At 42.2% G+C, this 13,674-nt stretch overlaps 2 protein-coding genes across 8 annotated transcripts in view; both read left to right on the forward strand.

The window, feature by feature from the left end:
* Positions 1-13,674, forward strand: part of BICDL1 (BICD family like cargo adaptor 1) — a 98,785-nt gene that overhangs the window by 39,662 nt on the left and 45,449 nt on the right. The window lies entirely within an intron of this gene.
* LOC128583714 (60S ribosomal protein L12) lies at positions 11,310-11,934 on the forward strand. Its single transcript, XM_053588202.1, has one exon. The coding sequence runs from the start codon at positions 11,399-11,401 to the stop codon at positions 11,894-11,896; it is 498 nt and encodes a 165-aa protein (XP_053444177.1). The 5' UTR covers positions 11,310-11,398; the 3' UTR covers positions 11,897-11,934.

The raw sequence follows: 13,674 nt of genomic DNA on the forward strand, positions 1-13,674 counted from the left end.
GGATTTCATGAATTTAGCAAACATTTACTGATGCCTGACTACCAGCTATAGTCCACCAGGCTGTACATATTCTTTCCCAACATTTTACTTAAAAAATTTTCAAGCTTGGCGCCTGTAACTCAGCGGCTAGGGCACCAGCCACATATACCAGGGCTGGCAGGTTCGAACCCAGCCCAGGCCTGCCAGACAACAATGGCAACTACAACAACAACAAAAAAAATAGCCAGGCACCTGTAGTCCCAGCTATTTTGGAGGCTAAAGCAAGAGAAGAATTACTTAAGCCCTAGAGTTTGAGGTTGCTGTGAGCTCTGATGCTACAGCACTTCACTGAGGGCAACATAGTGAGACTCTCTCTCTCAAAAAAAATTTTTTTTTCAGGCTGGGGCTTGGCACCAGTAGCAGAGTGGTTACGGTGCCAGCCACATGCACCAAGGCTGGCGGGTTCAAACCTGGCCTGGGCCAGCTAAACCAACAATGACAACTGCAAAAAAAAAAAGCCAGGCATTGTAGCAGGCACCTATAGTCCCAGGTACTTGGGAGGCAGTGGCAAGAGAATTGCTTAAGCCCGAGTTGGAGGTTGCTGGGAGCTGTGATGCCAAGGCACTCTACCAAGGACAAACAAACAAAAAAAAAGGGCAGTGCCTGTGGCTCAGTGGGTAGGGCACTGACCCCATATACCGAGGGTTGCAGGTTTGAACCCAGCCCCAGCCAAACTGCAACAACAAAAAAATAAAGAAATGAATAAATAAATAGCTGGGTGTTGTGGCAGGCACCTGTAGTCCCAGCTACTCGGGAGGCAGAGGCAAGAGAATTGCCTAACTCCAGGAGTTGAAGGTTGCTGTGAGCTGTGACACCACAGCACTCTACCTAGGGTGATAAGTGAGACTCTGCCTCATTAAAAAAATTTTTTTTTGGCTCAGTACCTGTGGCTCAAGCGGCTAAGGCGCCAGCCACATACACCTGAGCTGGCAGGTTCGAATCCAGCCTGGGCCCTCCAAACAATGACTGCTGCAACCAAAAAATAGCTGGGCATGTGGTGGGTGCCTGTAGTCCCAGCTACTTGGGAGGCAGAGGCAGGAGAATCGCTTGAGCCCAGGAGTTGGAGGTTGCTGTGAGCTGTGATGTCACAGCACTCTACCCAGGGTGACAGCTTGAGGCTCTGTCTCAAAAAAAAAAAAAAAAATTTTTTTTTTTCTTTTCAGGCTGGGCGTGGTGGCTCATGCCTGTAATCCTAGTACTATGGGATGCTGAGGCGGATGGATAGCCTGAGCCAGAGCCAGACCTCGTCTCTAAAAATAGCTGGGTATTGTGGCAGGTGCCTGTAGTCCCAACTACTTGGGAGTCTGAGGCAAGAGAATTGCTTGAGCCCAAGAGTTTGAGGTTGCTGTGAGCTATGATTTTCACAGCATTCTACTGAGGGTAACAGAGTGAGACTCTGTCTCAAAAAAAAGAAAGAAATTTTCAAACATGCAGAAAAATTGAAAGAATCATTCGATGAACATCATATAACCATCACCTATATTTTGTATTAATAGCTAATGTTACTTTTTTTTTTTTTTAGAGACAGTCTCACTTTATCACCCTGGGTAGAGTGTCATGGCATCACAGCTCACAACAACCTTCAGTTCCTGAGCTCAAGCAATTCTCCTGCCTCCGCCTCCCAAGTAGCTAGGACTACAGGTGCCTGCCACAACGCCCGGCTATTTTTTTGTTGCAGTTTCGCTGGGGCTGAGTTCGAACCCACCACCCTCGGTATGTGGGGCCGGCACCCTACGCACTGAGCCACAGGCGCCGCCATGTTACCTTATTTTTTATCACACATTTATCCATCTATATTCATCCATCACTTCATCTTATTTTTGATGCTTTTCAAAGTACTCTTAAATACTTGAAGATATATATTATTAACTAGAGTTCAACATTTACAGTTCCATTTTTGTTTTTATGTTTAGCTTTTTGTATGCCAGACACATAATAGGTGTTTACCAATTGTCTATTGAATGTGTGAATGCTCAGTCAGATAGAAGTCTGGAGTCTGCACATTCATGAAAGTGGTAGATCCCTATGTAGTTTGGAAAAGCCATTTCATGTCTGCTGTCTTGATAGTCTCAAAAGAAAATTCCTCCCAACTTACCTTCCCTTTACCACATTACATGTATACAGGATCCCACACGTACCTGTGTTAGAATATTTCATTCTCAGAGGTAAAACATTCCAATATTAGAAGCCAGGAAGAAACTTTTTAGGAAAATTAGACCAGAGTAAGTTGGCACTTCTCTTCTTGGTAGTGGTGAATCAGGTAGCTTTGGTGTCCTCAACAGTGATAGAAACAAGGGGCAGCTGGCTCAGATTTAAGGGAAGACTTAAGATAAAATTTTCTAACCAAGCTGTTGTCTACATAGCTTTGTCACTTTTAGGCTAACCAGTGGGTTAAAGAGTTAACAGTTTCTGCCTGTCCCATTTTCCAGGAGCAGCTGATAATCTATGTCCATAAAGAAGCCTTTCCTTACCATTCTAGTACGTAGTAATTGCTTCATATTCAGAACTCATTGTAATTTACTTGGCATTGCCTTGGGAGATTTTGTTTCATTTAACTTATTTTTAAAATAACCTTTTATGGGCCAGATGCAATGGCTCATACCATGTAATCCTAGCACTCTGGGAGGCTGAGGTGGATGAATTGTTTTAGCTCACGAGTTCAAGACCAGCCTGAGCAAAAGCGAGACCCATGTCTAAAAATAGCCAGGCGTTGTGCTGGGCGCCTATAGTCCCAGCTACTTGGGAGGCTGAAACAAGAGGATTGCTTAAACACAAAAGTTTTGAGGTTGCTGTGAGCTATGACACCATGGCATTCTACTGAGGGCGACAAAATGAGACTGTCTCAAAATAAATAAATATATAAAAGAACCTTTTATCAGTATTAAAGCAGTACATGTTCACTGCCTTTATCAATTTCTAAAAAATTAGAAAGTAGAGACAAGTCTATAATTAGAAAATAAAAACATCAGCTGATGTATAGCTCAGGGGTAAAGCATTTGACTGCAGAAAATAAAAACATCACGTCTCTACTTTTCAGAGATCACTACTGAAAACAGCTTAGTGCAAATCTTTAGGGACCTTTTTCTAGGCATGTGTAAATTATACATCTATAAATTTTTTAAACCCAAATCATATATGTTACATGTACTATTTTGTAACCTGCTTTTTTTTAAACCAAAATCATATAAATTTTTTAAACCAAAATCATATGTTACATGTGCTATTTTGTAACCTGCTTTTTTTTTTTTTTTGTAGAGACAGAGTCTCACTTCATGGCCCTCAGTAGAGTGCCGTGGCCTCACACAGCTCACAACAACCTCCAACTCCCGGGCTTAAGCGATTCTCTTGCCTCAGCCTCCCGAGCAGCCGGGACTACAGGCGCCCGCCACAACGCCCAGCCATTTTTTGGTTGCAGCTTGGCCGGGGCCGGGTTTGAACCCGCCACCCTCGGTATATGGGGCCGGCGCCCTACCAACTGAGCCACAGGAGCCGCCCGTAACCTGCTTTTTTTTTTAAACCAAAATCATATATGTTACATGTACTATTTTGTAACCTGCTTTTTTTTTTTTTTTTTTTTTTTTGAGACAGTTGCCCTCGGTAGAGTGTTGTGGCATCACAGCTCATAGCAACCTCCAAGTCTTGGGCTTAAGCGATTCTCCTGCCTCAGCCTCCCCGTAGCTGGGACTACAGGCGCCTGCTACAACATCCGGCTATTTGTTTTTTTGGTGGTTTTTTTTTTTTTTTTTGAGTTGTCATAGCTGGCCCAGCTGGGTTTGAACCCACCAGCTTCAGTGTATGTGGCTGGCGCCATAACCACTGTGCCATGGGCACTGAGCCTGTAACCTGCTAACAGTGATCTCCATCTTTCTGTTACAGTGATTTTTCATTATTGTGATTCCAAATCATATTCAGATTTACCCGATTGACCTCAAAAGATGTCCTTTGCAGTTGCTTTATACATTAGGATCTAATTCAGTGTCATGCATTATGTCTGGTCCTTTAAGTGTTACTCATTCTGGTGTAATCCTTTTCCTTTTTATGTCAATGACATGGTGAAGAAACTGGGCCACTTTTCCTGTGGAGAGTTCCAGGTTTTGGATTTGCCTGAATTATTCTTCTTCTATTCCCTGGCATTTCCTTTTAACTGGAGGTTATATATAAAGGCTTGAAGGATTTAGGTTAAACATTTTTGGCTAGAAGATGTGCATTTGTGATGTTTTACATCAGATGACATATAGCTGGTTGTGTCATCATCAGCAATGCTGAGATTGACCCTTAGACTGTGGTAGTGACATGAGATCCTCCATTGTGCAGTTTTGTTTCTCCCCATTTGACAAGAAAATCTATGGCGTGTTCAGACATTTGACTTTTTTTTTGAGACAGTCTCACTTTGTCACTCTGGGTAGAGTGCTGTAGTGTCTTAGCTCACAGCAACCCCAACATCTTGGGCTCAAGTGATGCTCTTGCCTCAGCCTCCCAAGTAGCTGGGACTGCAGGCACCTGCCACAATGCCTGGCTATTTTTAGAGACGAGGTCTCACTCTGGATCAGTCTGGTCTCGAACCTGTAAGCTCAGACAATCCACCTGTCTCGGCTTCCCAAGTGCTGGGATTACAGGCGTGAGCCACCCCACCCGGCCAGGCATTGACTTTTGACTTTTGAAAGGTTCTTTTAACACCACTAAATAGTAGAACACAATCTCTCATCTTTTGTGGTAATGGAGCATTTTAATGAAAATAGCATATCGCCAATTAAATTTTCAGATGTCCCAGAGGGAGGGGAGGGAGGGGGGAGGATGGGCAGAGGGAGGGTGATTGGTGGGATTACACCTGCGGTGCATCTTACAAGGGTACATGTGAAACTTAGTAAATGTAGAATATAAATGTCTTAACACAGTAACTAAGAAAATGCCAGGAAGGCTATGTTAAGCAGTGTGATGAAAATGTGTCAAACGGTCTACAAAACCAGTGTATGGTGCCCCATGATCGCATTAATGTACACAGCTATGATTTAATAAAAAAATAATTAAAAAGAAAGTGAACCAGTGTTTGTTGTAGACTAATAGAAATTATACTTTATCTCTTAAGAATGAAATTAGGATGGATGAGATCTGCCATCTGTAGAAATGACAAACTAAGAGTCATCTTTTAATGAGTACAGATTTAGGAACATTGAAAATGCAATCAAGGTTACTTCAGTGTAACTCAAGAAGGCATGACTGAACTCTATTTTTAGTTTTTATTTTTTTCATTTTATTTTCAGTGTTTAATTTTCTGTACTAATAGAGGAGCACATTAGGGTGGAAAATCTAACAACATGGACTCATTTCTAGTGTCAGCAGATTTTACGTTCTGGGTTCTAACTCTGGCGCTCTTACTAACCATGGCACCGTGAACAAGTTGCTTAGCCGCATGTTCATTTATAAAAGGATGAGATAGGTTGTTGTTTTGTAAATTGAGTGTGAGGAAGATCTGGTATATCATAAAGTGCACATTCCCTGGGCCTTGTGCGTAGAGATTCTGAGCAGGGTCTCTGATGGGGCTCAGGAATCTGCAGTGACATGAATGTGACGTGGGTGGTCCGTCCATTCTACTTGGAGAAGCTGATCCAAGACCGCCTTGTCATGAACAGAGCCTGGGAGCTGGAATAGGTTAGAGATTAGGAAATGACAACTTTAGCCTTTGCTTTCTTTCTTTTTTTTTTTTGGTAGAGACACAATCTCACTTTATTGCCCTTGGTAGAGTGCTGTGCCATCACAGCTCACAGCAACATCCAGCTCCTGGGCTTAGGCAATTCTCTTGCCTCAACCTCCCCAGTAGCTGGGACCACAGGCGCCCACCACAATGCCAGGCTATTTTTTGTTGCAGTTTGGCCGGGGCCAGGTTTGAACCCACCACCCCCGGTGTATGGGGTCGGCACCCTACTCACTAAGCCGCAGGTGCCGCCCAACTTTAGCCTTTTCTTACTGCCTATTTTGGTGCTTGTATCCAATGCTGGACAATCCGAATTCCATCTTGTGCCTGTGTGCAGCAGTTAAGCCAGAACCACAGACTCAGCATATGCAATTGTACAAGATGGAGGAGAGAGCCATCTGAATGTAGGGCCTTAATTTTTTACTGTTTTTGACACTGCCCCAAACTTTCTTTTTTGATACAGTGTCTCACTATGTTGCCTCAGTAGAGTGCTGTGGCATCAAAGCTCATAGCAACCTCAAACTCTTGGGCTTAAGCTATTCTCTTGGCTCAGCCTCCCAAGTAGCTTGGACTACAGGCACCCGCCATAACACCCAGCTGTTTTTTGTTGCAGTTGTCATTGTTTAGCTGGCCCAGGCCAGGTTCGAACCTGCCACCCTCGATGTATGTGGCTGGCGCCATACGACTGTGCTACAGGCGTCAAGCCCCCCCAAACTTTCTCCTCCATATTACACATCTTTGTCACATGTCTTTGAAGTGGTCTTTGTTACATGTCTTTGAAGCAAGTGGTCATACCCTAAATGAGCACCCATTGGCTCTGCGGTGTCCCCTCATGGATCATTCATGGATTTTGTTTTTTTCTCATGCCCCCCATGGGTTGGCTGCTGTTCTCTCAGGGTGGAGTTGTAGAAGAATAAATGAATCCAGAATGGTTGCAGGAGAAATAATGAGACAGAGTGCTTTGTAGGCAATCGTGAACTAGAAAAGACAGTGTTTCCAGTTAGTGGTGAAATACGGAAATAGCACCTGGTTTTGTTGCCCAAAATCTAGTGTCCTATATTCATTTTCTGTTGTTGCATAATAAATCATCACAAATGTAACAGCTTACTTACAACAGACCTTCTGTGTGTGAAGATGGTGAGTATGGACGAGTATACTCAGAGTAAGGGTGTTCTGCTGAGATTCTCACCAGGCTGAAATCATGGGTCAGCCTGGGCTGTGTTCTTTTTTGAGGCTTGTCCTCTTCCAAGCTTGCTTATTGGCAGGATTCGTTTCATTGAGGTGTGTGGCTGGTGTCTCTGTGGACTCTATTTTTAATTAAAATTGTGGGCTGAGAGCAGTGGCTCATGCCTGTAATCCCAGCACTTGGGAGGTGGAGGCAGGTGGATTGCCTGAGCTCACAGGTTCGAGACCGCCTGGCCAGAGTGAGACCCCCAAGTCTAAAATGAGGTTGCTGTGAGCTATGACACTACTGTACTCTACCGAGGGTGGCAAAGTGAGGCTTTGTCTCAAAAAATACATAAACATGTTCATTAAATGCAGAAGGAGCGTAAAACATAAATATATATATAATTGAAACATCATAATAAAAGTGTACACTCCTGTAACCACCATGCAAGTCAAGAAATAGAACATTCCCAGTGCGACTCTATTTCCCTTTTACTAATACAACTTCCCCTTCTCCCCAGAGGAACCACCATCCTGAACTTTATGGTAATCATTTCTTTCCTTTGTGTTACAGTGAGTTTTACCTGCTAAGAATATAGCCATAAATAATATCATTTTGTTTTGCCTGTTCTGGAATTTTACATAAAGGAATCATACAGTGTGAATTATTTTGTATCTGACTTCTTTAGCTTAACATTTTATTTTTACAGTTCATCCATATTGATGCATGCAGCTTAGTTAATTCATTTGCTTTGGTGTATTTTATTTTGTTACATGAATATTAACAAATCTATTTACTGGTATTGATTGTTTATAGGTATTAGCTATTAATAAATAATGTGCTATAAACAATCTTGGTCTGGTACACAAAAGGACACATTTCTATAGGATATACACTGAAGAAATTGTTGGGTACATAAATCTTTGATAGCTTTTCCAGTTATTTTCTGAGGATAGAAAGATTTCTAGCAGTAAAATCAGTATCAGAAGGTGTAACCATGGAAGGTGATTTCAGGACTTCTATGAATGTACTCTATTATCAGGATAGCCTTTATTGTACTTTAATTATTTTTGTTGCTGTATAAACCAGTGACAATTTGTTCAGTGGAAATAAGCTATAGAATCAGTAAGCAATTCTCTTGCACAGGGAGTGTTAGACTTATATTTTTTAAAATTTCATCTGGAAATATATTTCTTTCATGCTGCCTAACCCCTTTCTTTTGAGTTTACATAGTAGTTAGGCCAGTCACCTGGGAAGCTTAGAACTGTTGGTGAACATAATTGCACAGAAATATCATGTATCAAAGTTCACTATGATCAAATATATAATAAAAGAATTCAGTATGCTTTACTTGAAGATTCACTTTATAGAACTTAAGTTCTGTTAATTGAAAGTTTTAATTTGCATGGTTTGTTTTTTTTGTTTGTTTTGTGGGAGGGGGTGTTGAGACAGAGTCTCACTATGTCGCCCTCGGTAGAGTGCTGTGGCTATTTTTTGTGGCAGTTATTGTTGTTTAGCTAACCCGGGCCGGGTTCAAACCTGCCAGCCTCAGTGTATGTGGCTGGCGCCATAACCACTGTGCTACAGGCACCAAACCTAATGTATATGTTTTATGTTGCTTTTACTTTAGCAAGTGTGATCCTTAATATGCTCATTTACATGTTTAATGTCCTGACTTGAATGCAGGGCTGCATCTTATTCAATGTCTAACGTATTGCCTTGGCTATAGTAGATGTTCAGTAATTGTATGTTGAATGATATTAGTACCACATTATTTGGAATTGTTGCCTTTGTTGTATTTGTACTTTTCTCTAGTATGTTAGATTTATTAATGAATGATCATTTTATTTTTATTTATTTATTTATTTTGAATTTTTTTTTTGAATGATCATTTTAATTTGTAGAACACCTTCTCTTTCATCTAGGAGTCTAAGATAATAGGTTATTTGGAACCAGTTCTTTTCGGCTTGAAATAATTATTTTAGCATTTAAATGAGCATTGGTCTAGAGAAGTGTTTTTCAACCTTTTTTTATCTCATGGCACACTTGGACCTATAGTTAACCTTCTGTGGCACACTCATTTAATCCAACGGTAAAAGTAAAAATAGAATATACTGTGCTTTGAATTTCTTTCAAAATCATTTAATTAGTTTTTAAATTTTTTTCCAGCATAGTGGTTGAAAATTTCAGGTATTCCACATTTTCAAATCTATCTTTTTTTAAGCTTCCCTGATGCTGAGAATTTTTAGACTTATAAGACTGCAGTTCATTAATATTCTCCATCATGGCACCCCAGATAGACGTGGAAGTTAATGATAGAATGGAAGCAGAGATGAGTTTAAATAGAATAGTGCTCAGCATTGAAATAGCACTTTATACCCGAAAGCCCTCACAGACACTAATTAATCAATTTTCCAACACCTTGGAGAAGTAGGAATGGGTTTTTGTTATGCATTTAATAACAGAAAATAAGATAAGCTGCATTTAATCTCTTAACTCTTTCTGAGAAGTTCATGTTCACTTGAAAGCAACTTTGTTTAAAATCATAAAGATATTTTTGTAGCCTGGTCTACATAATACATTCTTACTTTTAAAAAATCTAAATATATTTTAACAGACTTGTCCTTAGACGGTCCATTTTTTTCAGAAGGAGATAGCTGAGTCAATTTACTGGTTTCTTTTCTTTCTCTTTCTCTTTTTCTTTTTCTTTTTTCTTTCTTTTCTTTTGGGGTTCAAACCCACCACCCTCAGTATATGGGGCTGGTGCCCTGCTCACTGAGCCATAGGCGCTGCCCATACTGGTTTCCTTTTCATAAAGCCAGTTCACTAGGCAGTTTCTAGAAGTAGCAAGGTACACTTACTCCTTCACCATTCTTTTTTTTTTTTTTTTTTCCGTAGAGGCAGAGTTTTACTTTATCGCCCTCAGTAGAGTGCCGTGGCGTCACACAGCTCACAGCAACCTCCAACTCCTGGGCTTAGGCGATTCTCTTGCCTCAGCCTCCCGAGTAGCTGGGACTACAGGCGTCTGCCACAACACCCGGCTATTTTTTTGTTGCAGTTTGGCCGGGGCTGGGCTTGAACCACCGCCCTCGGTATATGGGGCCGGCGCCCTACCCACTGAGCCACAGGCACCGCCCTCCTTCACCATTCTTAAACAGGAAAACAGATGCCAGCTCAGAACACTGAGTGTCTAATTGCCTCTCAAGGAGCAGTGGGTAGTTGGTCCCATGTTTTTAAAGCCCTGAGATGACAAGCCAATTAAGTCTGCCACCTTGGCCACCATGTGCTTATGTTGGCAGCACTGTACAGACAACTCAGGAAGGTTTCATGCCTTGGTATGTCAGCGTCTCACAGTTGTGCTCATGTTGACATGTGGCAGTGTCTTGCTGAGTGTATTCATTATTGTCATTGTGTGCTGAAGAGAGAATGTCAGAACTTGAATTAGAGCAATGAACAAACATTAAATTTCTTGTTAAAGTTGGCAAGAGTGGAAGTCAAATCAGGGACATGGTAGTCCAAGTTTATGGGAAAAAATAGCACCATACATATAGATTAAATGCTTTTCTGAGAGGATAGAAATCATCACTGATAAAGAGAGGTCAAGACAAGCAGTAACAAGTAGAACTGACAAAAAACATTGCAAAAATTGGCTGACTTGTGCATCAAATACGTGGCTATCTGTGAGAAGCACAGCAGACTAAGTAAACATCGATAGGGAAACAGGAAAATCTTAACTGAAAATCTTGGAATAAGAAAGCTCCTAATGGACCTCACTGATGAACAAAAGCAAAGCAGAGTCGAAGTTTTTGCCAAGACCTTTTGAGGAGGCTAGACGATGTTTTGGGCTCTGTTGTCATTGGTGGTGAAACATGGGTGTACCAATACAACCCTGAAACAAAGCATCAAAGTGCACAATAGAAGTCATCCAGTTCTCTAACAACAAAACCATTCTGTTAGTACAAATCAAGAGTCAAAGCAATGTTGGCCAGGCATGATAACTCATGCCAGTAACCCTACCACTCTGGGAAGCCAAGGTAGGAGGATCGCTTGAGCTCAGGATTTCTACCAAAAACAAGATCCTGTTCCTGTCTCTACTAAAAATAGAAAAATTGCCTGGATGTGATGGTGGTTGCCTGTTGTTTCAGTTACTCGGGAGGCTGAGCCAGGAGGATCACTTGAACCCATGAGTTTAAGGTTGCTAGGAACTAGGCTGACTCTCCACAGCACTCTGTCCAGGGCACATGGTGAGACTTTGTCTCAAAAAAAAAAAAGAAGAAGAAGAAGGTCCGGCACAGTGGCTTCACACCTGTAATCCTAGTACTCTGGGAGGCGGAGGCGGGTGGATTGCCTGAGCTCACAGGTTTGAGACCAGCCTGAGCCAGAGCGAGACCTCATCTCTAAAAATAGCCAGCTTTTGGCTTTTGGGTCGGAGGAGGCCAAGGTGCAACTTTCTTCGGTCGTCCCGAATCCGGGTTCATCCGACACCAGCCGCCTCCACCATGCCGCCTAAGTTCGACCCCAACGAGATCAAAGTCGTGTACCTGAGGTGCACCGGTGGCGAAGTGGGTGCCACGTCTGCCCTGGCCCCCAAGATCGGCCCCCTGGGTTTGTCTCCAAAAAAGGTTGGTGATGACATCGCCAAAGCAACTGGTGACTGGAAGGGTCTGAGGATTACAGTGAAACTGACTATCCAGAACAGACAGGCCCAGATTGAAGTGGTGCCTTCTGCCTCTGCCCTCATCATCAAAGCCCTCAAGGAACCACCGAGAGACAGAAAGAAACAGAAAAACATTAAACACAACGGAAATATCACTTTCGATGAGATTGTCAACATTGCCAGACAGATGCGGCACCGATCTTTAGCCAGAGAACTCTCTGGCACCATTAAAGAGATCCTGGGGACGGCCCAGTCTGTGGGCTGCAATGTTGATGGCCGCCACCCTCATGACATCATAGATGACATCAATAGTGGTGCTGTGGAATGCCCAGCGAGTTAAAAAGTACAAAGGAAAATGTTTTAATAAAGGATCATTTGCTACCCAAAAAAAAAAAAAAAAAAAAAAAAATAAAAATAGCCAGGCATTGTGGCTGGTGCCTGTAGTTTGGGAAGCTGAGGCAAGAGAATTGCTTGAGCCCAAGAGTTTGATGTTGCTGTGAGCTATGATGCCGTGGCACTCTACCAAGGGCGACAAAAATAAAAAATAAGAGGCTCAGCACTCATAGCTCAATGATTATGGCACCGGTCACATATGCCAGCAATGGCAGGTTCGAAGCCAGCCCCACCTGCTAAACAACGACAACTGCAAAAAAAAATAGCCTGGCGTTGTGGCGGGGGCCTGTAGTCCCAGCTACTTGGGAGGCTGAGACAAGACTTAAGCCCAAGAGTTTGAGGTTGCTGTGAGCTGTGACGTCATAGCACTCCAGCGAGGGTGACATAGTGAGACTCTGTCTAACAAAAAAAAGAAAAGAAAACAATGTTGCTACCCTTTTTTGATATCGGGATTATTTATTATGAATTTGTACCAACTAGACAAACAATTAACCAAGTTTACTATTTGGAAGTGCTGAAAAGGCTCTGTGAAAAAGACGAAAACAATGTGAACTTTATGCCAGCAACTCATGGCTCTTGCATAATAACAATAACAATACACCAGCTCACATGGCCCTGTGTGTGAGGGAGTTTTTAGCCAGTAAATAAATAACTGTATTGGAAAACGCTTTTTAATCCTAATATAAAGGAAATATTGAAAAGAAGACATTTTAATGACATTCAGGACATCAAGTGTAAGACAATGACATCTCTGATGGCCATTTTAGAAAAACAATTCCACAATGGCTTTGTCAAGTGCATAGCTTCCCAAGGGGAGTACTTCAAAGGTAACCATAGTGATATTCAGCAATGAGGTATGTAGCACTTTTCTAGAATGAATTCATGAACTTAATTGTTAGACCTCATACATCATGCTTGTTAATCTGGTGAGCCAGCAACAGTTAGACAGTTGGGAATGGAACCCAAGATAGGTGATCCCCATTCTAAATATTCTTCAATAAGCCAGTGATTCTTAACCTGTTTTCTATCAAGACACATACTCAGATGCTTCTGTAACCTTCAGTTTGTCCAGAGAGCTACCTGTCCAGTGAGCACTTTGAACTTGCTCTTTTTTATTTTTTTGAGGCAGTTTTTCTCTGTTGCCCAGCTAGAATGTAGTGGAATCATCATAGCTCACTGCAGCCTCACACTCCTGGGCTCAAGCCATCCTCTTGCCTTAGCCTCTTGAGTAGCTGGGACTATAGGCAACTCGCCACCACACCCAGCTAATTTTTCTACTTTTAGTAGAGATGGGGGTCTCTTGCTCAAGCTGGTCTTGAACTCCTAAGGTCAAGCATTGTTTCTGCCTCAGCTTCCCAAAGAGCTAGGATTACAGGTGTGAGCCACTGTGCCCAGCTTGAATTTGCTCTTAGTGATACTTTTTGAAATAAAGGGTTTACTTTGTTATTAGTAATAACAAAGGACTTGCAACATACGTCACAACTGATAATGACCAAACACTTCATGTGTGCTTCCCCCCCCCCCCCAAAATGGTACATGTACGTTGTTAGAAGTCTTTTAGTACGTTTGAGTTCTTAAATCTAAAAATCAAGGCCAGGCTCCATGGCTTACGGCTGTAATCCCAGCACTCTGGAAGGCCAACGTGGGTAGATTGCCTGAGCTCAGAAATTCGGGAGACCAGGCTGAGCCAGAGCAAGACCCTGTCAAGACCCTGTCTCTAAAAAT

The sequence above is a fragment of the Nycticebus coucang genome, chromosome 4 (assembly GCF_027406575.1).
Source record: "Nycticebus coucang isolate mNycCou1 chromosome 4, mNycCou1.pri, whole genome shotgun sequence".
Taxonomy (NCBI): domain Eukaryota; kingdom Metazoa; phylum Chordata; class Mammalia; order Primates; family Lorisidae; genus Nycticebus; species Nycticebus coucang.